Source organism: Ammodytes marinus (genome assembly GCF_949987685.1).
Source record: "Ammodytes marinus genome assembly, chromosome: 15".
Lineage (NCBI taxonomy): Eukaryota > Metazoa > Chordata > Actinopteri > Uranoscopiformes > Ammodytidae > Ammodytes > Ammodytes marinus.
In genome coordinates, this window is record NC_137219.1 from 4,062,870 (window position 1) to 4,090,651 (window position 27,782).

The 27,782-nt window shown below is 41.1% G+C and overlaps 1 protein-coding gene across 1 annotated transcript in view; it reads left to right on the forward strand.

Moving 5' to 3' along the window:
- The window catches only part of atrn (attractin), a 152,411-nt gene that overhangs the window by 16,402 nt on the left and 108,227 nt on the right, over positions 1-27,782 (forward strand). The window contains exons 3-11 of the mRNA XM_080042204.1: positions 2,972-3,085; positions 3,645-3,773; positions 10,036-10,232; positions 13,432-13,600; positions 13,916-14,006; positions 14,430-14,679; positions 16,166-16,349; positions 17,085-17,239; positions 22,302-22,386. Coding sequence (XP_079898330.1) covers positions 2,972-3,085; positions 3,645-3,773; positions 10,036-10,232; positions 13,432-13,600; positions 13,916-14,006; positions 14,430-14,679; positions 16,166-16,349; positions 17,085-17,239; positions 22,302-22,386 — 1,374 coding nt within the window. The remainder of the gene's footprint in view (positions 1-2,971; positions 3,086-3,644; positions 3,774-10,035; positions 10,233-13,431; positions 13,601-13,915; positions 14,007-14,429; positions 14,680-16,165; positions 16,350-17,084; positions 17,240-22,301; positions 22,387-27,782) is intronic.

The following is a 27,782-nucleotide window of genomic DNA, read 5'->3' on the forward strand; positions in this document are numbered from 1 at the left end:
TGACTCACTCACTCACTCACTCACTCACTCACTCACTCACTCACTCACTCACTCACTCACTCACTCACTCACTCACTCACTCACTCACTCACTCACTCACTCACTCACTCACTCACTCACTCACTCACTCACTCACTCACTCACTCACTCACTGATTTGGTATGGGGGCTCAGGTGGTCACAATCATGTTCCCTTCATCTGGACGTGTAGATATTACTGAGTATTTGAACTTTTGATCCAGACCGTTCCTGTATTGCTTCTGTAATCAGCGGCTCACTCACCCGTCAAACACTCCCAGTGCACAGTGCATACTAATGGCCCTTTAATATGCTGCTTTGAAGACCTCAGACCCCTGTTAAGCTAGTGACACAAGCACCATATGACAAGAATACTTTAAAGGGCTTTTGTGAGCTCTTTCCGCAGTTAAGTTTGGGCACACTCACACGATTAATTGCCAATACATCGCCAGTTGAGATCCGTTACCTGTCTGTACTGTGTGTGCGCCGTAAAAAAAATAATCCAGCGTTACTACTACTACACAGCCCAGGCTCTGTAAAGTAGGGAATGTAACAGGTATGTTGCTAGCTATGGTGGACTCCTTTGCTAACATACCATTTGTTCACTTGCCAGTTTACAGAGCCTAGGCTGTGTATTACCACCAGATTTCTTTTTCATGGCACACACACACACACACACACACACACACACACACACACACACACACACACACACACAGACAGGTAGCGGATCGTGAGGAGATATTCACAGATAGACAAAAAAGTGATTTTGTCAACAAGCGTTCTCCAGAATGACTGGCTGCACCTTTAAGATTGCCTCTTGCCAATAAGTCACCACGACTTAATACGCACGTTTTTGTATCCGATTGTTTTTGAATATTTTCATCGGGCCAAATCGTCAGCAATCATTCCACATCAGACCAACGAAAGCCGACATTTTTTCCGTTGCGTGAATGGACGTATTGGGTTGCGGGGAGCAGTCTCATATAATTTGACGTCAGGATCACCTTCTATAAGTGTGCCTGTACATTAGTATCCGTACCGTTCTTAAGCAATCCTCTTCTAACTGTGCCAGGGCCAAGGAAGTGTACCTACGGAGCATTCACACTGGTCAAACGAACTAGACTTGAGGGGGCTAAAAGTATTTGGGCACAGTAGGAAAGCCTTGTGTGAGTTTGCCCTGAGTTAAACCCGTTTACAGTGACCTGAAATGACTTTAGAATACTGGAAGGCAGTGCAGTGCAGTTACAAACGGATGTGCTTGTGTCTGCGGCTTCCTTACTCATAGGGCCACGAGAGGTAAATAGAGCATTTCTTTGTTAGGTCTTCCAAATCACTTTTTCAAATTTTTTTTGTAAATATTTTCTGGTCACAAGATTCTTTCCAATTAAATGTTGGGGCTGCAGCCAGGAAAGAGGAAGGAGATACCGCGTCACAAATCAAAATGTGAAAAGAAATGGATGGCTATTCATAACATTCCCTCTAAATGTCTCAGGGCGAAATGGACAAAAAAATGTTGTTCTTCCCTCCCCGTTTTTCAAATTAAATGTGTGGATGTTGTTCAAATATAGAGCGGAGATGATTTTTTTTTTTATTTTTTTTATATATTTTGGCATTTTTATGCTTTTATTGATAGTGTAGAGACAGAGTTGAAATGGGGCAGAGAGGGGAGTGACATGCAGAGAACGACCGCGGGCTGGAATCGAACCCGGGTCTGTTGCTGGCCGAGGCCCATGGGGGGGGGGACGCCTTACCAACTGAGCTAAAGGCGCCCCCTCGGAGATGATTTTTAAGGATCTCATTTACAGTCAACCTCTTCAGCTCGTCAACCGGTTACTTTCAAAACCTGTGTGCTGCTCTGGTGAGAGTGAGTGTGAATGAGTTGGATATGAAGGTTTTGTTAGAGATGGAAACAAGTCTTACTCAACATGTGATGTTAAAGTTACAGTGCATATCTTTTTCTTGTGAATGAATGTCGGTTACATTCAAGCAATAGCCAAACGAGTTGACAGAAAGTTGATTAAGTCAGCTTAACACAATTCTCTCTGTATTTCTCAGTATGGCAGCAACAGAAGTTACGCACTAGAGCTTTTATGTTTTACAGCTTTCAATAAGTTGGACATCTAGGCAGTAAAGTGGCAAATCCTCCAGTTTCTCCGACGGTTATGAATAAGCATAGTAGCTTTACATATATTAAATTTTTACATAGAGTAGGTTACATAATACAATTTAATTTTTTTTTTTTTAATATTTCACACACTTTTGTAAAACTTTTAATATGAAATAAGATTTTTTTGTTGATTTGAAGATGGTTAACGCTGCCAAATATTCCCAGATAATGTACCGTTAAATGTGGCGCAGCGTTTTGAATTGTCCCAAAGAAAAAGCCTGTGTGTCCATGTCCTGTGTGTCTAGTTTATTTCTGTCTTTCTCAGAGTTGAAGCAGTTGGAAAAATGTTCTTAAAAAAAAAAGTTCCCCCAAATCTCAACCGCAGATAATTAGGGCTGGAAGGAGCCAGTCAGTGGGTTATAGTAGTGGGCTTGTTTTACCAACTGGCAGCAAGCGTAGCCACCGGGTCACAAGTTCTCTACAATTTCTATTGAAGTCGAAAGAATTATGGTTTTGTATTTATCAATGCATTCGACACATGAGGATTTTTGATAAATGGGTTTATTCTGAGGTGACCAGTTCTAATGGTGTGTGTGTGTGTGTGTGTGTGTGTGTGTGTGTGTGTGTGTGTGTGTGTGTGTGTGTGTGTGTGTGTGTGTGTGTGTGTGTGTGTGTGTGTGTGTGTGTGTGTGTGTGTGTGTGTGTGTGTGTGTGTGTGTGTGTGTGTGTGTGTGTGTGTGTGTGTGTGTGTGTGTGTGTGTGTGTGTGTGTGTGTGTGTGTGTGTGTGTGTGTGTGTGTGTGTGTGTGTGTGTGTGTGTGTGTGTGTGTGTGTGTGTTTTCCAGGCCTAACACCATACTGAGATTGCGGTTCAACCACTTTGCCACTGAGTGCAGTTGGGATCACCTTTACGTTTATGACGGAGACTCCATCTACGCCCCTCTGCTCGCTGCCTTCAGGTACGTCTGTCTGCTGTGTGTGTGTGTGTGTGTTTCGACGTACATAAATCCTCTGGTTGGACCATAGACTGTCTATTAAAAATAGACATCACCACCGTTACTTCACAACCTGTAGAGTTGGCATGTAAAGAAAAACCTGAACATACAGACAACAACTAGATTTTGAATTGGCTTTAGATATGTTTAATTCTGCTGGGAAACTGGGCATTTTAACAGTAGGACTTTGCCCCTTTCTGAGTCCAGCCTCAAGTGTTTACTTGATGAAATTCAAATAAAACATATTGCACTTCAGCTTGAAAGCCCGGCAGTTGTGCTTGGTGTGGGCTGGATCTCATGAAGTGAAAATCTGCCTCTACTTTTCCCAATTTTGTTATATATGTTAGTTCAAGTATTCAACACAACAAGTATGATTGACAAAACTGTTACTAAACCTTCACATTGTTATTCAAATAAGCAAAGACTGTTGCTTTCAATGCATTGGACTGTAGTGTTTCATATGATAAACATTATACATTACAATAACATTTCACTATCTGTCTCCTGTGTGTCCCTATTGCAGTGGTCTGATAGTCCCTGAGAGCTATGGTAACGAGACGGTCCCTGAAGTGGTGTCTCAGTCGGGCTTTGCTCTGCTGCATTTCTTCAGTGACGCTGCCTACAACCTGACCGGCTTTAACATCTCCTACAGGTGAGAGAAAGGCATTATAACATATAACATTATAACAGTCTATTCATACAGGTAAGAGAAACGCATTATGACATGTGTATAGTCTATTTTACAAGTTTGTGTATTTTTTTTGTATCTAAAAAATTACATATGAAATACAGAGAAATTGTGGTACATATTTTGTTGGTTCCATTTTCAAGTTAAGTGTGCGATCCATCTCTAGAATGTGATCAAATAAATCTTCTGAAAGCTTGAAAGTAAATGTTAAGGTTGATGCTCCAACTGAAATATGAATACTGTATGAAATATGGTCAATTGAGTTTTTTTTTAATTATATTCTCAGGTTTTATTTTGAAATCTTAGCTGGGTTAACAGCTTCCTCACATCAAATTGCTCATAATCCTGCACACACACACACACACACACACACACACACACACACACACACACACACACACACACACACACACACACACACACACACACACACACACACACACACGAGATCATATCAGTCACTGCATGGAAGCATCTTGCTGAATGACGAATAGTTTGACATTTAACCAGTGAGTACGTTTTTCACCGGCTGTTGGGGTGTATTTAGGTGAAGGGCCCACTTCACACCATTCACGGGGACATTATGACACACACACAGCGCTATGACTCTCTCCATGATTCAGACTGTGTGTGTGTGTGTGTGTGTGTGTGTGTGTGTGTGTGTGTGTGTGTGTGTGTGTGTGTGTGTGTGTGTGTGTGTGTGTGTGTGTGTGTGTGTGTGTGTGTGTGTGTGTGTGTGTGTGTGTGTGTGTGTGTGTGTGTGTGTGTGTGTGTGTGTGTGTGTGTGTGTGTGTGTGTGTGTGTGTGTGTGTGTGTGTGTGTGTGTGTGCTGTCAGAGCAGGTTGACAGTGTTTAGAGGATCATGTCGGTTTGCTCCAGTTGGTTTCAGTTGCATCATGACACCATCATCTCACACAGTCAGACAGTATGGTGACTTGCAGTTAGACATATTTACTTTTAATGGGATGGTGCTACGGAGGAAAATAAAGGCCAAATAAGTGGGAAATGAATAACTGAATAACTCAGAGTTTGGGAATTTGTGTTTGTATAGTGAAAACGTGTTGATTAGGATAATTCAACTAAAAGGATGGTTTGCAAAAAGAATCGACTATATTATGTTATTGTAGTATTTACTTTTGACAATAAGTCAAGAGTGGTTGAATTTCACACTTTGATATTAAAGGTGCAGTGTGTAATATGATATCATCATAACCCCAACCCTTTCGAATAATAACAGAAGCTACAGTGGCCTTCAAGGACAAGAACAATTCTAAATTTTAAACAATGCACCTGCTGACATTCCAACTATGACACTTTCAAGATGGCGGCACTAGGCCTTGGTCCAAGATATGCAGAAATATGGACATATATGAGACCCTTTCTGAGGAAAAAAAAAACATCTAAAAAAATGTTCAGCTATTATGCACTAAATTAAACGCATTTATGGATATTATAATTACTTTCTACAAAATCTGCTAGGAAATAAAACCCAAAATTCTACACACTGCAGGTTTAAATAGATTACATCTGAATTAGTTTGGCCTTTCTTTTACTTCCCTTCACGATAAGCACTTTAGCTTTGAGCAAGAAAAGTCCTGACACACTCCAGTTTTCAGTGTACAATGCATTGAGTTGACCCATTTAGGTCACAGCCTAGTAATGACTCTGTTTAGTCTGGTACTTATGAACCTAATCCTATCATTTGTGGGTCCAGTGTTAGTATGCTGTTATTATGCTACGGACGTCACACTGCAATCATGCTAGTGGCAAACTTAAAAATATACACACAATCAAATATAAATAATTTGAACCAATAAACTGAACTGAATCATAAAATAAATGCTAATACATACTATGTGGAGGCCAGAATGTAATATATACAGTCAAGATCCTTTTTAAAAACTAGCTCAAGCCATATTTTAATTGGTAGCTAAGAACAGAGGCACAGAGGAGTTTGTAATCGGAAAAATACAGTGTCACCTATGACGGAATGAGATAATTAGTGACTTGTGGGCCCACAGTCGCGGCTACGCCTTGCTGTCCAGCTGTTGACCATCTTATATTACAGCCTCACTCCACCCATGTGCTGTGATTTCCAAAGTGTATTCTCTTTTTTTTTAAGATTATTTTTTGCTATTTTCAAGCTTTATTAGACAGTACAGAGTTTAAATGGGGAGACAGAGAGAGAGAGAGAGGAGGGGATGACCTGCAGTAAAGGTCCACGGGTCAGATTTGAACCCGCGACCACTGCAACGAAGGCCGGAGCCGATATGGTACGCGCTCTATCCACTACACCACCGGAGCGCCCCAAAGTGTATTCTCTTGTGAGCTGTCAATGCCTTTAGTTTCTATCTGTAGCATGAAATCAACTTTTCAGAGAGCAGTCGGATATGTTTGCAGCCAAAATTGCTAGCTCACATATCTATACTTAACAGGAAACCTATTAAAGGTGGAGTCAGTGATTCTTGAGAACGCTTGTTGTCAAAATCAAGGGAATATGTCCTCACGATCCACAACCTGTTTGTACTGTGTGTGTGTGTGTGTGTGTGTGTGTGTGTGTGTGTGTGTGTGTGTGTGTGTGTGTGTGTGTGTGTGTGTGTGTGTGTGTGTGTGTGTGTGTGTGTGTGTGTGTGTGTGTGTGTGTGTGTGTGTGTGTGTGTGTGTGTGTGTGTGTGTGTGTGTGTGTGTGTGTGTGTGTGTGTGTGTGTGTGTGTGTGTGTGTGTGTGTGTGTGTGTGTGTGTGTGTGTGTGTGTGCACTGAAAATAAATCTTAGAGTTAATACACAGACTAGGCTCTGTAAACTTGTATGTAAACAAAGGGTGGCCCACCTTAGCTAGCAACATACCATTTTACAGAGCCTAAGCTGTGTATTAACAACACTAGGTTTTTTCAGCGCACACACAGTACAGACAGGTGGTTGATTGTGAGTAGATATTCACTGATTTTGACTAAAGGTGATTTTGACAACAAGCGTTCTCCAGAATCACTGACTCCACCTTTTTAATTCCCATGTTTATACACAAAACATCTCCGCACACTTCTCCCAAAACTGTAAAAAAAAAAACATCCCTATATCCGTGTGAGAAACCAACCATTCCCTACAGATAAATAGATCAAACCAAACCTTAGCATCACTCAGAAACGGCCCAAGAATGTCATTCAATCATTATCTCCAAAACTGGCTGCTGCTTCGACTGGCATGAAAAGAAAAAAAAAGTATTCTTAAAAAAAACAAGTGCCAAAGCCAGTCTGTCCCTTTCTCCCAACACATCTGCAGAGCACACAATGGGACTGGGACACCCTGCGATTCAGTGGCACGGTCACCATAGAGACTGGAGTGAAGTTTGGAATAGGAACAGAGTTGGGATGAAAGCGTATAGTGCCCCGCGGGCCCCTAGGTCTTTTTGGTGTGTGGTAAAGGGGGGGGCACATCAAAACCATCAGGCTGCCATAGGGACATGGAACAATGATGAGGGCTCTTTGTCGCGTCTGTCTGTCTGCCTGTCTGTCTGTCTGTCTGTCTGTCTGTCTGTCTGTCTGTCTGTCTGTCTCGTTATTCTTCAGGACGAGAAAAAAAAACTTACATCACTCATTTCCTTTTCTCGTACTTTGGAATATAACGTCTTAAAAAACGAAACTTTTCAATTTGACTTGCTTATTCTGGATCTCTTAAAGCACGTTATGCAGTTTGCAGTGTTAGACATGGTTAAGGATACATCTGGCATTATACTCTATTTTTCATATGTTCAAAACAATAATTCATATTTTAAATTATTTTTATTTTTCGATTTTTACAGTAACAAGACACAAACAAAACAGAACATGTCACCATGTACACTATTTAAATATTGAGGCTAGTTATTTTCTTGTGACCTAGTAAGTGTGTTTTATACAGACATCAATTTATTCTCAGAGTGTGTGTGTGTGTGTGTGTGTGTGTGTGTGTGTGTGTGTGTGTGTGTGTGTGTGTGTGTGTGTGTGTGTGTGTGTGTGTGTGTGTGTGTGTGTGTGTGTGTGTGTGTGTGTGTGTGTGTGTGTGTGTGTGTGTGTGTGTGTGTGTGTGTGTGTGTGTGTGTGTGTGTGTGTGTGTGTGTGTGTGTGTGTGTGTGTGTGTGTGTGTGTGTGTGTGTGTGTGTGTGTGTGTCCACGTGATTCCAATCCACTATAAATGTCAGTGTTATCTATTGGTATAATAATAACATAATGACATTTACTATGGCAGTAGCTACAGTACATTGTTGCCATGGAGTCTGTTGCTATGTCCCGATTCCACACTACATTCCGAGTGTATACTGTATTTACTGTACACTGCTCAGTCATAGCTCATTTAGTATTGAACCAAAAAAAATCAATGTACTTTTTCCTGTTGACTAACAAGAAGGGAGCATTGTGTGTGTGTGTGTGTGTGTGTGTGTGTGTGTGTGTGTGTGTGTGTGTGTGTGTGTGTGTGTGTGTGTGTGTGTGTGTGTGTGTGTGTGTGTGTGTGTGTGTGTGTGTGTGTGTGTGTGTGTGTGTGTGTGTGTGTGTGTGTGTGTGTGTGTGTGTGTGTGTGTGTGTGTGTGTGTGTGTGTGTGTGTGTGTGTGTGTGTGTGTGTGTGTGTGTGTGTGTGTGTCAGCGGGCATCAATCACACTTTGACTCTGGAATACTGCCTCCATTAGCGAGACAGAGAAAGCAAACATCGTTTTTTCTCAAGATTTATTACTTTGTTTTTGTTTTCCCCAGATCTCAATAAGAGTTTCACCCAGCTGCATCCGTCTCTATATTTATTTGTGCATTGCATTGTTGGACTGTCACTCTTATAGTGTGAATAGACTGCACACCCCATGCTTGCTTAACATATATAGTTAGGAATTAGTACTTAGGTAATGGGTAACTAACTAAGCTCCACAGTTCTTAATAGGATGAATTCAACTAATTTGTGTCCATGGAAAGTCGTGCTGCATTAGAAATTAAAGCTGGGGTATGTGATTTCTGATTGTTCAAAATTAACATGAGCTGTACACTTTGACCAATCAGAGCGAGTCTCCGATTCTCTGTTCTTATTGCCTGTTGGGACTGTCCATTCACTTTGGCACGACTTTGTTGGTGTAGAGCTTGTCAGGGCGGGACCATAGGGGAGGGACCAAAGAGAACAAGTGGAGCGGTTGAGGTATTTGGATTCGAATCTCTATCCAAACTGCCATTTTCTCCCCAAATCCTCCACCCCAGCTTTAAGTAGAAATATTTTTTTTACTGAATACAAAAGGTAATAATTTTGAAGCAAATAAAAGTATTTTTTTTATGATTTCTTAACAAATGTATAGATGATTATTTGCAATAGACATGTGATACACTGTCACTTTGTATATGTTTCTCTAAGCCCAGCAGTATTTAGATTCAGTATTTGTATTTTAGTTGACTCTGGGATGATGGTTTGAGGTGTGACTTGTGACTGTTGCCTCAAAATCTATCTGTTGAATTCCAACCATATTTTACAACATCAATTACCTGTTGAAAGATGTGGGGAAGCTCAAATTTTTATATATTGTTTTTACCATCGTCTCCTGTGTGACTGTATGTCTGTCTGTTACCTCAGCCTCTTGCTCCAGGCGGTTTCAATCTGTGAATAGAGTGACACGTGTTTAAGAGTTTGACCATCTGATATCAGAGGACTGTGAGCCAGTAGTGACACATTCCACTGTCAGGAGGAGAAGTGTTGCATAGTTTTGCTTCATGACAGGGAGACAGTGGAGGCATCACTTACACAAAAGACAATGAGCAAATGTAACTCAGCCGTTGAAAGCCGTGTTCCATCCTGATGTTTTATACTGTACAGAGTCAGTATTTCAGACAGGATTTAAGGTAATATAAAAAGAAAATATAGAACTTTATTTATTGCATAGGAAATTATTTGGCCAACTTGCTCCAACTTGCTCCATTGTAGGCGCATAAACATTCACCCCTCTGTCGCTCTCTGTGCGTACACCGGCAGCGAGACGTGTCGGTTTGTAGCGTTCTCTCTTCTGATTGGATATCAGGTTGTGGGATACTCGAAAAAATTTCCCGATTACATGCAGAGCGGGTGAGTGAGAGACCTGTGTTATGAAGCGCGCACACTATATAAGTGATTATAGTATGAATATAGAGTATATATAACACGTATATCAAGTTATTAACATATTATATCGCTCACTTCACCTTTTAAATCCTAATTATCTCTCTTTCCTCCCCCCCCTCCCATTAGGGTGAACACCTGTCCCAACAACTGTTCTGGTCGAGGTGAGTGTCACGTGGGAAACAACACGGGTTCAGTGTTCTGTGACTGTGAAGACAACTGGAAGGGAGAGGCGTGTGACATCCCGTACTGTCTGGCTGGATGTGGATACCCTGACAGAGGCCAATGCAAAGGAGACGCCTGTGTCTGCAAGCCTGGATGGCAAGGTGGGATGACATTTTATTTTTTTAATTTAATTTATTTTAAGATTATTTGTTTTTTGGCATTTTTAAGGTTTGTTAGACAGTACTGAGTTGAAATGGAGTGACAGAGAGAGAGGGGGGGGTTGACCTGCAGTAAAGGTCCACAGGTCGGATTCGAACTCGCGACCACTGCAACGAAGTCTGGAGCTGATATGGTACACACTCTATCCACTACACCACCAAAATCCATTTTGACAAATGGATTTTGAAACAATCATTCTCCAGAATTGCTGACTCCACCTTTAAACCACTGTATTAGTTGTTAAACAGCTCCTTTGCACCACTCCACACAGGCAGAGACAACGGCTTGATTTAACTGCAGTTATATCAGCAGCTCAGCGCGGCTCACAATCTAATTACCAAAGCTAAGGGAGTTGATAAAACTGACTGCCATTTTTTTTTCTAGCCTTTATTACCCTGTTATGGTTTGTTAGCCAAGCAATAGCACATTCTGTAGCACTCTCGTCTAAATGAACTCATTTTCTACACCAACCAAGCAGTGCAAAGAGACATATGTCTGTTCAGTCAAGCCATTCTTGCATCTAATATCTTGTTCACAGAAGCATTATAGCCTATAACAAAGGACATCCTTGAGGGAGGGATATAGAAGCATTAGTTTTTATTTATAGAAAATGCCACCAAGGTGCAAAGGTAATTTTGTTTGCTTAGTGATACTGGAGTCTGTGTTGAAGCATATATTAGCCAATAGGGAATTTTTGTTCAGCCACAGAGCGAAACAAACACACACACACACACACACACACACACACACACACACACACACACACACACACACACACACACACACACACACACACACACACACACACACACACACACACACACACACACACACACACACACACACACACACACACACACACACACACACACACACACACACACACACACACACACACACACACACACACACACACACACACACACACACACACACACACACACACACACACGCACGCGCACACACAAATGGTTGAAGTGACCTTGATTGTCGCAGTGAATCACAACTTCCTTTTACCGTCACGTGGAAAGTTGTGCATTGTTTTTATATAACGTTCATTAAGGGAAATACCCCCAGTGGCTAACATCCTGTTTCTGTTATGAGGTGGAATGACTTGATAGCAATAGTTTGGCCTTTAAAGATACAGTGTGTAGAAATGTATTGGTGTTTTTTAGAACAGACTTGGTAGAAATGGAATATAATATTCATAAGTATGTTTTAATTAGTGTATAATCGCTTGAATATATATATATTTTTTTATAACTGAATGAGCCTTTTATATCTACATAGAAGCACTGTCATGTTTCTACAGTAGCCCACAATATTAAAGTTATAGTGGGCGTCCTGGGGAAATGCACCTGTTGGAAGACCATGAAGAAGAAGTACTATAGAATAAATAACTAAATACATCTTCACCTCATCACTTTGATATTGTGGAAAGACTTGAGGCAGTGGTGGATGATGCCATCTTTACTGACTATAGCTTCTTGTCCTTGAAGGCCACCGTAGCGTCTGTAAATGATCCCAAACATGAGTGGTAAGCAAGAGAGCGTTGCAATCTAGAATCTCACCACTAGATACCGCTTAAATACGCCGATATTACACACTGCACCTTTTTAAATGTTATATTCCAGGCAGGTTTTTATTATAGATGAACAAAATCAAAAGAACTGCCTCCCAAAGCACTACAACATCTGCCATTCAATAGATCAACAGTACGATCTTTTAATTTCTAACTAGGCATCTGCTGTGTGCCAAAATACTTTCCAGAATATTTCCCATGCATTCAGAAGCATTTCCGGTTTATGCTTATGTTATTGTTCTGGTCCAATAACAGGGGAAGGAAGCTCAGGCCATGGACTCATTTCACTCACATTCAAACGTCATAACTTATTGTTTCATTGAAAGAATGTTCATAAAGTGAAATCTTGGGGCGGTCCGGTGGTGTAGTGGATAGAGCGTGTACCATATTGGCTCCGGCCTTCGTTGCAGTGGTCGCGGGTTCAAATCCGACCCGTGGAACTTTTCTGCAGGTCATCCCCCCCTCTCTCTCTGTCTCTCTCTCTCCGTCTCCCCATTTCAACTCTGTACTGTCTAATAAAGCTTGAAAATGCCAAAATCAAATACAACTTCTGTAACACGTACATATTTTTTCTCTACACAACTGATAACCTCCCATTAAAACTTTAGCTACTATTTCTTTGTAATACTAAATGGCATCATGTCTGCATCATCAGATCAAATATAAAAGGCCTCTTTGACCCCTCTGCACTTTCTCTCACCTCTTGCTTTCATAATTCAAGAGATAAAATCAATAATGTATCCCGCCCCAAGACACACACACACACACACACACTCACATGCTCTCACTCACACACATACACAGGCACGCATGCATGCACACACACGCGCACAAACACACTCACACTCTCTCTCTCTCTCTCTTTCTTTCTCTCACACACACACACACACACACACACACACACACACACACACACACACACACACACACACACACACACACACACACACACACACTCGCACTCTCTCTCTCTCTTTCTTTCTCTCACACACACACACACACACACATACACACACACACTCTCACTCTCTCTCTCTCTCTCTCTCTCTCTCTCTCTCTCTCTCTTCCCGCTGTGCATTGCTGCTCGACATTAAATTGAACCAATAAAACCTGTGAAAGTTGAATCCATTAAAACAGGAACTTTTCCCACAAGCTAGAAAGTAATCCTTGTTTTTATGCTGATTAATTGTGTTGCTGTTTCCCCCTCTCATAAGGAAATCCATTTGTTATGTGCCCCTAAGGCGTTGGGTTATTATGTATAAGTGCAAAATAAAGAATAAAAAGGAATTAAATGAGCTTACTGCATTGTCTAACCCCCTGTGGAGTGAATCTTTGGAATAGTTTACCATTTCAAATAAGAACTCTTTCTCAAGTCCTTGCTCAAGACCCACTAGTATTAGCGGGCTTTCAGTTTGAGTTGAGTTCTAACAGAAGTAACTGAGTATTAAAAGACACCAGCCCAGCTATTAAAATCTGTAATAACTATGTTTGTTATTGAATGTGCTATATAAATAAACTTATGCTTTAACTTAACTGTATGGCTTCTTTCCTTATATCAGGTCCAGACTGTTTAGTCTCCCTCCCGGCTAACTCTTCCTTCTGGACCCGAGAGGAGAGCACTGAGGCTGGGCTGTCCCGCGCCGCACACAAGGCCGTGGTGGAGCAGGGCGTCATGTGGGTGATCGGAGGATACGTCTTCAACTCCACTGACTATCACATGGTCAAAGCGTAAGTTTACCCTCATGTATCAGCACCTACACTCAGCCTTTAAAAGGGCTACCAGGAATTTACTATTTTAATTATAGAGTTCTTCAATTTATATTTAAGATGTACAAACAAAAAGAGAACAGGACTTTTTTTTTACGTGACTCTTTGTATTCAAGTTATCAAGGGAGCAATATTTTTTATATTTTTTTTATATTTTAATTTAATTTTGACATTTGAAAATTAGATAAGAAAATATTCCAACACATTTTGTAAGTAAAAGGTCATCCTAAAGCCTTTCTGTCATGGTTGTCTCACTTAACTGTTTTCTCTCTGTAGATACAACCTGAGCAGTAAGAGTTGGCTGACCCTCGACCCATCTGTGAACACCGTGACGCCCCGATACGGACACTCACTGGCTCTCAATGAGGTGTGTGGAAGGAGATATGGAAGGAGATATGTATATGTACTATGAACCATGTACTACATTAACACACAACACTGTATGACTCTGTACTGTATGTTTCACTGTTATTTTAGTACAGTTTTTTTCAAAAGAGGATGAGAAAACTCATGACAACTTAATGAAACTGAGGCACTGGCAAATAACTTCCCGTCCTGTCAGATATGTTTTTAAAGGTGGAGTCAGCGAGTTCTGTGGTTGTCAAAAACCCTTTTTGTCAAAATCAGTGAATATCTCATCACGATCCGCTATCTGTTCGTATTGTGTGTGCACTGAAAAAAATCCAGTGTTACAAACAATTTTAACTTCTAATTTACATATATTTTTTGAAGGGATCTCTTCACCTACAAACTCTAATTCTGCTCCTCTGTTTATCTTAATTCCTCCCAGGGTAAGATCTACATGTACGGAGGGAAGATAGACTCTACGGGCAACGTCTCCAGCCAGCTGTGGGTCTTCCACATCCAGAACCAGACATGGGTCCTCCTCACGCCTCGAGCCCAGGAGCAGTATGCCGTGGTGGGACACTCGGCTCACATGGTGCCCCCCCTCCTGGAGGGAGACAGCCCCATCATGCTGGTGTTGTTTGGACACTGCCCTCTGTATGGATACATCAGCCAGGTGCAGGAGTACAACATCGGTGAGTTGGAGAGGAAGTGGGATAGTGATGTAACGAGACTGTCCCAAAAAAACTAAAATACGTAAATCTAAAGTCTAATAAAAAAACATTTTGAGATAATGGCTGTTGAAGATGGTTGTATCGGATGAACATGCAGGCAATGTTTATTAAATTAAAGCTATAGTGGGTAACTTCTGATACCCCTAATGAGAAATTCTGAGTAATTACAACAACACTGTTGGTGCATCAACATGAGGTAAGCATTTAGTGATCGAGCACAGTATTTATAACTTCTGCTGTACGTCCAGGTTTTTTCTTAGCAGTAGAATCAACAACTTAAACATTACTTTGGCGCTTTTTGGGATTTTTCTAAGCTCCTGCACCAGTGTCAAGGGGGCGACACCAGTTTGTAAACGCTGCCATACTGAGAAATACAGAGAGAGTCTTGTGGAGCCGATCCGGCTTAATCAACTTTGTTTGAACCCATTTGGCAATGGCTTGAATGTAACTGACTTTCATTCATATGAACAAGTTACACACTATTGCTTTAAGTGTTGGTACCTGCTCTGAGCAGTGCACCGAAACCTTTAGCTGTAATCATGCTCTAACTAATGTCCTGCCCTGAGCGTTAGCGCCTGAATCCATCTGTTTATAACTACAGGAAATTACCACGTGAAGTTAACGAGTTTTTAGACTCTACTGATGTGTTCATCTAATCCACCTCCCTCGTTGGCCGCCAGCCAACCTTCATTAAGAACTCTCATTGTTTTCTAACAGCCAATCTGTCTGAGAGAATGAGTTAACTGTGGCCCTTTGGACTAGAGCCCTGTCTCCTTTATGCTGGTTTTCTCATTTCCTGAATGATCACCAGTAAAATCTGATGGCCGTTTGATGCGTCCTGTAATCCATTGAAGAAACAATATTGCAAAGATTTACAGTATTTTAGCCTAAACTGTCTGTCCAATAAAACGCTGCGTAAACTGTTACGATCCGCTAACTGTCTATACTGTGTGTGTGCGCTGAAAAAAAAATCCAGTGTTAAAACACAGCCAAGGCTCTGTAAATAGGCATGTCGCTAGGTATGGTTTACACACCCTTTGTTTACATACAAGTTTACAAAGCCTAGGCTGTGTATTAAGGCTGTTTTTTTTCCGGCACACACACACAGCATGGACAGGTAGCGGATCATTAGGAGATGTTCTATGATTTTTACAAAAAGTGATTTTGACAACAAGCGTTCTCCAGAATCACTGACTCCACCTCTAACCTAACTATACTTTCCCATCACTTTCTTAATGCTAATTCTTTATATGTTAATAACGTATTGTCTGTGTGTCCCTGAAGCCAATAATACCTGGAGCATGGTGTATATAATGCTTCTGACAAAAAGTATTTTAACCACAAGCATTCTCCATAATCACTAACTCCACCTTTAATGCTATTTCATCATATTAAATAAAGCTTAAATGAATATTATCATTGACTTGCTTTCTGTGTGACCGTTTAGCCAAGAACACCTGGAGCATGGTGTCCACAGACGGGGCCCTAGTGCAGGGAGGGTACGGCCACAGCAGCGTGTTTGACCCGGGCACCAGAGCCATCTACATCCACGGAGGATACAAAGCCTTCAGCGCCAACAAGTACGGCCTGGCTGGAGACCTCTACAAGTTTGACGTGGACAAGCGCAAATGGTGAGAATTTTTTTTTTTTTTTGTTTAGTGTTTTTTGTTTTTTTTAGATAATTTTTTGGCATTCTTCAAGCTTTATTAGATAGTACAGAGTTGAAATGGGGAGACAGAGAGAGGGGGGGGGGGGGGGGGGGGTGACCTGCAGTAAAGGTCCACGGGTCGGATTTGAACCCGCGACCACTGCAATGAAGGCCAGAGCCAAACTTTTTTATACCGCTTACCTTTTTGCACTATTACGAATCTATTTATTATTTCTATAACTTATTTCATCTTATCTTTTATTGATCCTTTTGTTCTTATTCCAACGTGGGTTCGGAGAGAAACGAAAATTCGATTCCTCTGTATGTTTTGCACATACTGTAGAAATATGACAATAAAGTTGACTTTGACATAATACACATGCTACAGGGATATTGTGGAGGGTAATTTGATAGTGTAGAATGCTAGTTGAAGTATGGACATTCTGACATTGCTTGTGAAATACAGATTAGTTTCACCCTTTCAAGTCAATATAGAAAAGCCTGAGGCGCTCCGGCCTTCGTTGTAGTGGTCGCGGGTTCAAATCTGACCTGTCCACCTTTACTGCAGGTCATCTCCCCTCTCTCTCTCTCTCTCTCTGTCTCCCCATTTCAACTCTGTACTGTCTAATAAAGCTTGAAAATGCCCAAAAAATTATCTTAAAAAAAAAATTGAAAAGTCTGTAAAGAGAAATCATTGCGATGTGTTATTTTTTTGCAGGACCATCCTTAAAGACAGCGGTTTCTTCCGGTACCTGCACACGGCGGTGATAGTGAGCGGGACCATGCTGGTGTTTGGAGGGAACACTCACAACGACACGTCCATGAGCCACGGAGCAAAGTGCTTCTCCTCCGACTTCCTCTCATACAGTCTGGGTCAGTCACACACACACACACACACACGCGCACACACACACGCGCACACACACACACACACACACACACACACACACACACACACACACACACACACACACACACACACACACACACACACACACACACACACACACACACACACACACACACACGGGAGCTGCTTAGTGCAACTGCAGTGTTTAGTTGTTTGACACTGAGCTTCTCTCCGCTGAGAGCAAGAGAAGGTCAAATGTCACAACTCCATATACACAAGGGATAAACAGCGCTCTACTCCCAGACCCAATAGTCTGAATAACTTGGCCTTAAAGGTGCAGTGTGTAGTATTGTATTTGCATTTTTGCTGAGATGGCTGGTAGACCTCATTGTCTGGAGATAGTCTTATCCAAATCACTTTTTTTTTGTAGCCTGGCTTAGCTCTCTTAGTTCCACTTATGGGAATTGGTAATACTACAGTGTAGAATGATATTTTTCGACAGTATTGTTTTATCCAACATATTGTATTAGGCCTTTTCCTGTTTCAACAATGCCAGTTTCCCCTTGCACAAAGCTCAGGTCTACAACGAAATTCACAAATGTTTCCCAATTTGTTGTTGAAGAATCTTGACAATGCATCACATTTTTGCCACCACCAGATAAAAATGAGTTATTATTATTATTATTATTATTATTATTATTATTATTATTATTATTATTAGTATTATTATTATTATTATTATTATTATTATTATTATTATTATTATTATTATTATTATTATTATTATTACTATTATTTATTTGGCATATGCTGTGGAACATGGACCACTTTATTTTTTCTTATGTCAGCAAATCTATGGGGGCTGTTATTAAGTTCTATAGTAGATTTCTGCCCATAGTTTTTGAATGAGGCGTTCAAGTGTTCATATACTTTGCTGGGATATTTCTAACACCTGCATATTTAGTAATCCAGACATAACCACCTTTAAACGCCCTGTGTGTTTCCCCCAGAGACGGTGCTGTTCCGTACATACTGCACCAAAACAGAAAAAAACTCAGCCCCCAAAAAGTAAAAAAATCTAATCCCCTCCAGCTACAGTTTGAACTTGACTCCTCGTTCATTGAAGGTCACAACAAAGTGATCAACGTTTAATAAAGTAAATCCCAGTTCTCTAGTGTTTACTCTCTTGCTTTTTCACTGCTAATGAGATCTCAATCAATATCCTTAACCCTCAGTTTGTGTTACACAGCAGCTAGAGAACTGCTCCATAAGAGGTATCTGTATTAAAGCTATAGTGTGTAACTTCTGTTGCCCACATGAGGAATTCTGAGTAATTACAACAACCCTATCGGTGTTGTCTACATGAGGCAGTTCTTCGGTGATCGCACATGGATTTTATACCTTTCTGCTGTACGTCCAGGTTTTTTTCTTAGCAGTAGAATCAACAACTGAAACATTTCTTGGGCTCCAATTGGGATTTTTCTAAATTCCTGCACCAGTGTTGGGGTGGGATTATGGGGGAGGGTGGCAACACCAGTTTGTAAACGCTGCCATACTGAGAAATACAGAGAGAGTTTTGTGGAGCTGATAGGCTTTATCAACTTTGTGTCAACTTGTTTGGCGATGGCTTGAATGTAACCGACATCCGTTAATATGAAAAAAAGTTGCGCAGTATGGCTTTAACAGTAACCACTGAGTAGGATATTAAATAACTTGTTTTCTGTCTCTATTGATGGTTAAACATGACAATCAAAAGTGGATTGCGGAGGATTGTAAGCCCAACTGTTTTGCATTGTAATTAACCTTCCAAATGGAGCATTCTGTGATGTCTTAATGGAGGTTAACACAGCGCTTTGTCAGAACTCAAACTGGCAGAGTCATTTTGTTTGTTCGCTGCCGGCAAAACATTGCTGTCAACTGACGCAGGCCTCCACTGCAGTGCTGTCATGAGCTTCTCATTAACGGAACGCTGCAGTGTGTGTGTGTGTGTGTGTGTGTGTGTGTGTGTGTGTGTGTGTGTGTGTGTGTGTGTGTGTGTGTGTGTGTGTGTGTGTGTGTGTGTGTGTGTGTGTGTGTGTGTGTGTGTGTGTGTGTGTGTGTGTGTGTGTGTGTGTGTGTGTGTGTGTGTGTGTGTGTGTGTGTGTGTGTGTGTGTGTGTGTGTGTGAAATTGTGGATCCATCATGTGGAAGGTTTCATACACACAAACACACACACACACACACACACACACGCGCACAAACACACACTCAGGCGCACCCACACACACACTGAATTCCCTGCAGGCCGTGCAAACAGGCCCCAGGACGTTCAGTTTGTCTGTGCCATTTACCAAGATGATTGACAGGAAGCAAAATTACAATCTCGGGGGGCAAAGGACTCTCCCCCTCCCCTCTCTCCCTCCCCCACTCTCCTCTCTCCCCCTCCCCTCTCTTCCCTTCTTTTCTCTCTGCAAACAGCTTTTCACTTCAAGCTTTTCAAATGCATCTTGGGACTGAAAACATCCTCAACAAACGTGTCTTTCAAAGGCTCCTCAAAGTGCTGTGAAAAACAGATGATGGTTCAGGCTGCAGCAGCATACTTGGAGGGAAGAAATGTTTTTAAAGATGGAGTCAGTGATTCTGGATAACGCTAATCACTTTTTTGTCAAAATCAATGAATACAAAATTTAAAAAAAAAACAGTATCAATACACAGCCTAGGCTCTCTAAATGGGCATGTTGTTGGCTATGGTGGCCCTCCTTTGTTTACGTACCAGTTTACAGAGGCTAAGCTGTGTATTAAAAAACCAAATTTATTTTTCAGCGCATACAGTATACGGACTGGTAGCAGATCATGTGGAGATATTCACTGATTTTGACAACAGGCGTTCTCTAGAATCACTGACTCCACCTTTTTAAGTCTAACCATATTGTCCCATTCATACATATGTGTCTCCAAATGTCCTCTTATGATTGGCACAAGTAGACTTAACTCATACTGGCCACCAATGGAAACCAATTGTCACCATAAATTCCCCCTTAGAATCTGCATTCGAGCCAAAACTTCTGTAAAATTCAAACTTTTTAACTTTCTACAGTGTTGTTACATCTCCCTCCCTCAGCTCTGACCCCTCTCTCTCCTCTGCCAGCCGTAGGGCTTGTTGTCACGGTGACGGTGGCAGTTCAGTAATTGTCTGGTAATTACACTGTGTAGACTGGTGGACTAATCACCTCTCCTTAACAAGCGCAACTCTATTAAGAGCTCACAATTTAAAGGGCTGTCTGCTGTCCTGACATTGTGCTACGGTGTCATCATAAATCCCCATACACTCTTGAGGGGCCAATGCAATAATATAATAATAATAATGGGTGCAGTACTGTTGTTTGACACTAGAGGGCACTGCTTACTTAGAAATGGGTAGTTCTCACATACAGATGTCTCTCTCTCTCTCTTCTCCTATGGGAGTTGGTGATGACTTGCACTGCATTGTACTGGTTGTAGGTGATGTACTGCAGTCATAGATTTGACTTTCAGGCGTCACATGCCAGTGGTTTTAGGGCTTTATGTCGATTTTTTTGTTTGTTTTCATAGCTTTGTAATAGGTCTTATACTTTCTTCAGCAATTTTTTATTTTTTTAAATATAAAAAATACTATGTACAGGTCTTTAAGATGTTTTTTCGGCATATTTTAAGAACACAATGTATCATAAATCAGATTATTAACAACATATGAACAAGTCCTTCTGTAATAACCTTCAGAATAGCGCTAAGAATGATTATGGAAAAGTTAAGTTGATTTAAGTGCTTTAGAAGTTGAGATTTTCGTTTCAGAGTATTGAAAAAAACTAATGTTGAGATAAGGGCCATGAAAGATGGTTGTATAGGAGAAATATACAGATGCAAACAGACAAGGTTTAGTCAATTAAACACCCATATGTACATTTTGGACCTTTTTATTCATACTAGTGTGAAAGAAGAAGACATATTATGGAAGCAAAATAGCCAACAATCTCAAAATTGACCAATGCTTAAGAAATACAATGCTTTTGCCTAAATCCTTTAAAGTCTTGTTTGAAACCCTATTTTACTAACGTATACCTTTTTTAGAATACCACACACACACACACACACCTGGCTGTGTTGCTTTCCTCTGCACTATATTGCTGCTCCTGTAGCCTCCTGTCGGACTCTCGGTCAAGGACACCTAGCTCATTGCTACGATGCTCTGGGCTGTTAAAGGTCTTCGCTAACCGCCCGTAGCCTGTCAGCTGACATCCTACTGAAGACAGATGTGATTGTAATGTGTGTTCAGGTTTAACCCCTCTGACCCTCACTGGGGATGTGTACGAAAAGCCATACTAACGTCCTACTCATACTCATTTTGATATCAATTTAAGTATGTTGTGGTTGTGTATGCGAGTTTGTGTAGGCGAGTACTTACTGTACTTCCGGGAAGATTTTGTGTATGGATCGACAGGTTGCTTTTCCTACTCAACCCACCCCACAATGCATTGCGTCTTACACGGAAGGTTTTAAAACAATTATTTATTGGTTCCGTATACTTAAGTGTAAACGGTCCGACAAACCTTGCATACACAATCAATCGTTAAGTAGACACTATGTAGTATATACTGTACATGTTGAGTATGTAGGAGGGAGGATGTTAGTAGGGCTTTTCGAACCCAGTCTGTGTCACCTATACATTCCAGATTCTGTATAATATGGACAATGTAAACACCACTAAAACGCAATACGATTCGAACGTCGCTTTAAGGATTTTAGCTAAAGAATACTTCTTGGACATGAATGCAAACTTCAAAACCTTCAGTTTGAATTGAAATATTACAATAAATTATGTAGTCTTACTTTACTTTTTTTTTTTTTTTTTTTTTTTTTTTTGCATTTTCAGGCTTTCTTTGATAGTATGGAGAGAAACAGAGTTGAAATGGGGAGACAGAGAGAGAGAGGGGGCATGACCTGCAGTAAAGGTCCACGGGTCGGATTTGAACCCGCGACCACTGTGACAAGGACTGAGTCTACATGGTGTTTCATGTTTCATGAGTCAGTTTTCTACATGATACTCACTGTGTCTTCTTCTCTTTGCAGCCTGTGATGAATGGACCGTTCTGCCTCGACCGGACCTCCACCATGACGTCAACCGCTTTGGACACTCTGCTGTCTTCAGTGACAGGTAATAAGCAGTTAAAATGTATCCCTTAACTCAGTGGTTCTCAAACTTTTTTTGTCATTCCCCACTTTGGATGTGGGAATATTTTCAAGCCCCACCGTTCCCCGATAGCGTCAACAAAATAGTAACAAAATTGGCCAGGCAGGCTTAAAATTTAAAATGTATTGAAATAAAATCACGTAATGCAATTCAAAAATAGAGAAAATATGTCATCACTTTTCTATTATTTTGTTGAAAGAGGACTTGTATAATTGCTTTACTTTCCTATAAGATGATCAGAGGTCAAGATAGGACGTTAAACCGGTCATAATTCCATATTTACTATTTATTTTATATTGCTGAAAAAACAAGTTTTTCACCAAAACTATATTATTCAAGATTCTCGCCAAAACTTTTTTTTTTGTGCTACATTTGAACACATCATGATGACCTTTTTATAGACATTTGCCTAATATTAACGAGTCGACCTGAACACAACACATTTGACACCGTTAGGAACTTTAAGATAACTTGTTCTATATCCTGCCGATTTTAACATGGATTTGAAAACTGGATTACTGTTTTTAACTGACGGGACTTTCTACACCGTCCGGTTGTGTGATTACTACCGCTGCTTTGAATGACTGTTGATGCGACTGCACACCGTCTGCAGCAGCAACAGCTGAGACAGACTTTTTTTTTTAACTAGACTGAGGCTGAGTTGAAGGAGTGTTTCTTAAACCCAAGACAGTTTAAGGTAGGCCTACAACACTTTTATATGCAGTCTATGAAGAAAAGGGCCGAATCTCCGCTCTGAACTCAAATACGCGCTACAACACGTTGCCTCATTGTGAGCCCAGCTGTATGATCAGTGTGTGTGTGTGTGTGTGTGTGTGTGTGTGTGTGTGTGTGTGTGTGAGTGATCAGCTCCTCACAAAGTGTGGAGAACAGTTGCGCTTTCAACGGTCGGGTTTTGATGAAATTGACCCTAATCACAACCTCTGTCAAAACTTTGTTTAGTTCTGTGAATGACAGTGTCCATCTCGCGCCACACTCTTTATTAGTGATTGCGTATGGCCCGCGCGCTGAGCCGATTTCGGCGTCTGTTCTATGCACGTTATTAAGGTTTGTACGTGTTAATTGAAGAAGGGAAATAGCAGGGGCTCTTTTTCACTCCTCCAACTCACGCTGGGAACCAGTAAAAAATGTATTAAATAAAATAAAATAAAATAAACTATGTGCCACGGATCTGGACATATTTTACTCCCGTTCGTTGCGCCCCACCTGTCATGTCTCTATTCCCCATCGGTGGGGCGCGCCCCACACTTTGAGAACCACTGCCTTAACTTAACCAGTTTACAGAGGGCTTCTCATTGAGGCTTTATGGATAACAGGGACAATGTAAACATGATAAACACATTAAAGAGGGAGTCAGCTATTCTGGAGATCGCTTGTTGTCAATCAGTTTTTTGTCAAAATCAGTAAGTATCTCATCACAAAATCAAACTCAGCCTAGGCTCTGTGAACTTCTACTGTATATTAACAAAGGGGGTCTCACTGTAGCTAGCAACATTCCAGTTTACAGAGTCTAGGCTGTGTATTAACACTGGATTTTCTTTTCAACACACATCATGAAAACACTAATCAACCTTTTATATTTCCGCTCCTATCTGTACATCACTAATACATTGAGAACACACCACTCAAGCACAGGGACTATAAGTAAAGGAGACATGTGCCTAGTTACTGCAGTGCATACACAAACCCCCTCTCAGATCTCTCTCTTGTTAACCTCATATCTCTCAGTAACCTTGCTCCTTCCCTGCATATAAACTGGTGGTGACAGCTCTTTATTTCCACAGGGGGGCCCCACACTGTTTAATTATGCACCCATGGCATTTCCAGACATGTTGAATTGGAATATGTTATGCAAACATGTTCTGTACGAATCCGCGTCTGATTTAAACACGTGCTGGCATGTCTTTTTTTTTCTATTCATTTATATTGCATTAAGTTTTTTTACATTAGGGATTTTTTTTTTCAAGTAGGGAAATTCCAGTTTCATTGATTCTTTGATCTTTTTGATTCATGAAAAACATCTTTGTGCATTTGGAACATTCTACAAACCCAGAAATAGATATTCAACTAAACGGGGAGATGAACTATTTGGTGGGGAAAAACATTATTTAATGGTTTCTCCTTGGGAAGTAAGGCTCGTTATGTGTGACTGATGCTATGAATTTAAAGTGCAGAAGATCCACAAACTGTTTTCTTCAAAGTATTGATTGAAGAATTTAAAAAATATTAAAACATTGATTTCCTCGTTTGATAAAAACCTTGAAATCTACATCGATTGCAGTTTGATGAGGGACAAACACAACACACAGGGGTTGTTGTTTCACACACACACACACACACACACACACACACACACACACACACACACACACACACACACACACACACACACACACACACACACACACACACACACACACACACACACACACACACACACAGCTGGAAATGTGACTCAGCTTAAACAAAACTTACTTTTCATCTCCCTACCATCATAGTTAAGTATTTTCTATGAGCAGATGGTCTCTGATTAATACATTAATCATTTTATAGAAGTTAAATTAATTTTTTTTCTTCCTTACTCAACATTTGACGCTTATTTTCCAATGTCCTAATTCAGCATAAAAAAACTGACCAAATCCTACCTCAGCCCAATATCTTATTTTATAATCTCTATTGGACAACTGACAGTTAAAAAAACAAAAAAACAATCAAACTACAAAAAAAGCTCCTTTGTTAAGTTCAGTTACTTTATGAGTCAATGGTTACATTAAAAATTGTCTTTCTGCATATCCCCTCTCAAGTTACCACAGATCGGGAGGGGGTCAGAGCGCAGGGTCAGCCCCTGGGTTTAAGTGCCTTGCTCGAGGACACAATGGTATAGATGGTGGGCACCGTAGACGTAATACCAGCCACTACTAACTAACACGCTCCTGGTTACCTCATGGTTACTGGTCAGCCACCTTTTCCTCTATCTAGGCCATCTTACCAGCTCGTACAATGTGCGTTCATACATGACATTTCATTCTAAGTCTTTAGATGTGAATAGATAGTGATAGTGATTGTGATTGTGATAGTGCTGTTACCAGAAAAGGGGGATGACTCACTCCTCTGTGAAAGACTTATCTGCACTGTCGGCAGAGCGAAACACAGCCGTCCATATTAAAACTTCTGCATCCTGTTAAAGAGAGAACGCATCAAATATTAACATGACGCCACACACAGACACACACACACACACACACACACACACACACACACACACACACACACACACACACACACACACACACACACACACACACACACACACACACACTGGCCCCCTGTTTGAGTCAATCCTCCCTGATTACTACTGTGCCTCTGGAGCAATTAACAGTTTGTTCGTGCGTTCATTTCATTTCAGTCAATCTAGTTTTTTAAGATTCTGCTGCACTAGTAGAGTCACACACAGAATATAGAGCAGTAACGTTAAGCTAAGAGTTCACCTTTTTTTGTGTGTGTGCTTGGGAAAGAGAATGTTTAAAAAGTTACAGTGAGGCTTTGAAAGTAAAATGCTGAAATGCATTATGGGAAGAAAAAAAATATTGGAAGACATGGACTGCATCACAAATATAACTCAGATAACCCTTGATGTATTATTAAAGCTATAGCGTGTAGCTTCTGATAGGCTTAATCAACTTTTTTTATCAACTCGTTTGGCGATGGCTTGAATCTAAGAGGCATTCCGTGGCGACCGTGGCTCAGGTGGTAGAGAGGGTTGGCCAATGATCCAAGGGTTGGCGGTTCGATCCCCGCTCTGCCACCTGTGTCATGGTTGTTGTGTCCTTGGGCAAGACACTTCACCCACCTTGCCTGGTGTGAATGTCTATGACTGCTGTATGTTTGAGGTGGTGGTCGGAGGGGCCGTAGGCGCTGAATGGCAGCCACGCTTCCGTCAGTCTGCCCCAGGGCAGCTGTGGCTATTATTGTATAGTTTACCAACACCGACTGTGTGTGAATGAATGGAACCTGGAACCCTGTAAAGCGTCTTTGAGTGCCTTGAAAAGCGCTATATAAATCCAATCCATTATTATTATTATTATTATTATTATTATTATTATTATTATTATTATTATTATTATTATTATTATTATTATTATTATTATTATTATTATTATTATTCACTTAGATGAAAAGGTAACGCACTATAGCTTTAAAAATGCGATGCTGAAGTGCATGATAGAAAAAAATTATAATTGAAATTATTAAAAGACATGAATTGCGTCATAATAGAATAGAATAGAATACTGTATTAAGGCGTTGGCAAAAAAAATGCTGAGACATATTTCTTAAAAAAGCAGGACTCCCCGGAGTTACATAATGTGTTTTTATCTGGCAATTTTGGCGAACCTACCCCCTTTACACTCCTTACACACACACACACACACACACACACACATACTGAGACACACACAAACACACACCTTACAGACACACACACTTATACACTGAGACACACACACACACACACACACACACACACACACACACACACACACACACACACACACACTGAGAAACACTCACACTCACAGTTTGGCGCGGTGCTCTGCTTTGCTCCTCAGTGACTCACATGGTTTAATGCGCCCTCCCTCCCTCTCTCCCTCCCTCCCTCCCTCCCTCCCTCCCTCCCTCCCTCCCTCTCTCCTCCTCCTCACCCCGCTCACAGTGGGGCGTCTGGGGGGGAAACAGTTTGATGTAACGCCTTCTGTGATCCACGGGACCAGGGGATCAGACCGCTGAATATTACACATCCACCCAACACAGCTGAAGCCAACAGCACACACACACACACACACACACACACACACACACACACACACACACACACACACACACACACACACACACACACACACACACACTGAGATACACACATATGCACAGGCACACATAAGCAAGCAGGTATACACACACTTTGAGAGACACACACACACACACACACACACACACACATACTGAGACATGCGCGCACACACACACAAACACACACACACACTGAGACACAAACACACACACACTGAGACATGCGCACACTGAGACACACACACACACACACACTGAGAAACCCAAACACACCTTACAGACACACACTCACACTCAACACTGAGACACACACCGCTAATCCCAGCAGCTGAGCAGAGGTCGGTGAGGAAACGTGTTCAGAAATGCCCTATCCCTGACACACACACACACACACACACACACACACACACACACACACACACACACACACACACACACACACACACACACACACACACACACACACACACACACACACACACACAGCGGGGGCC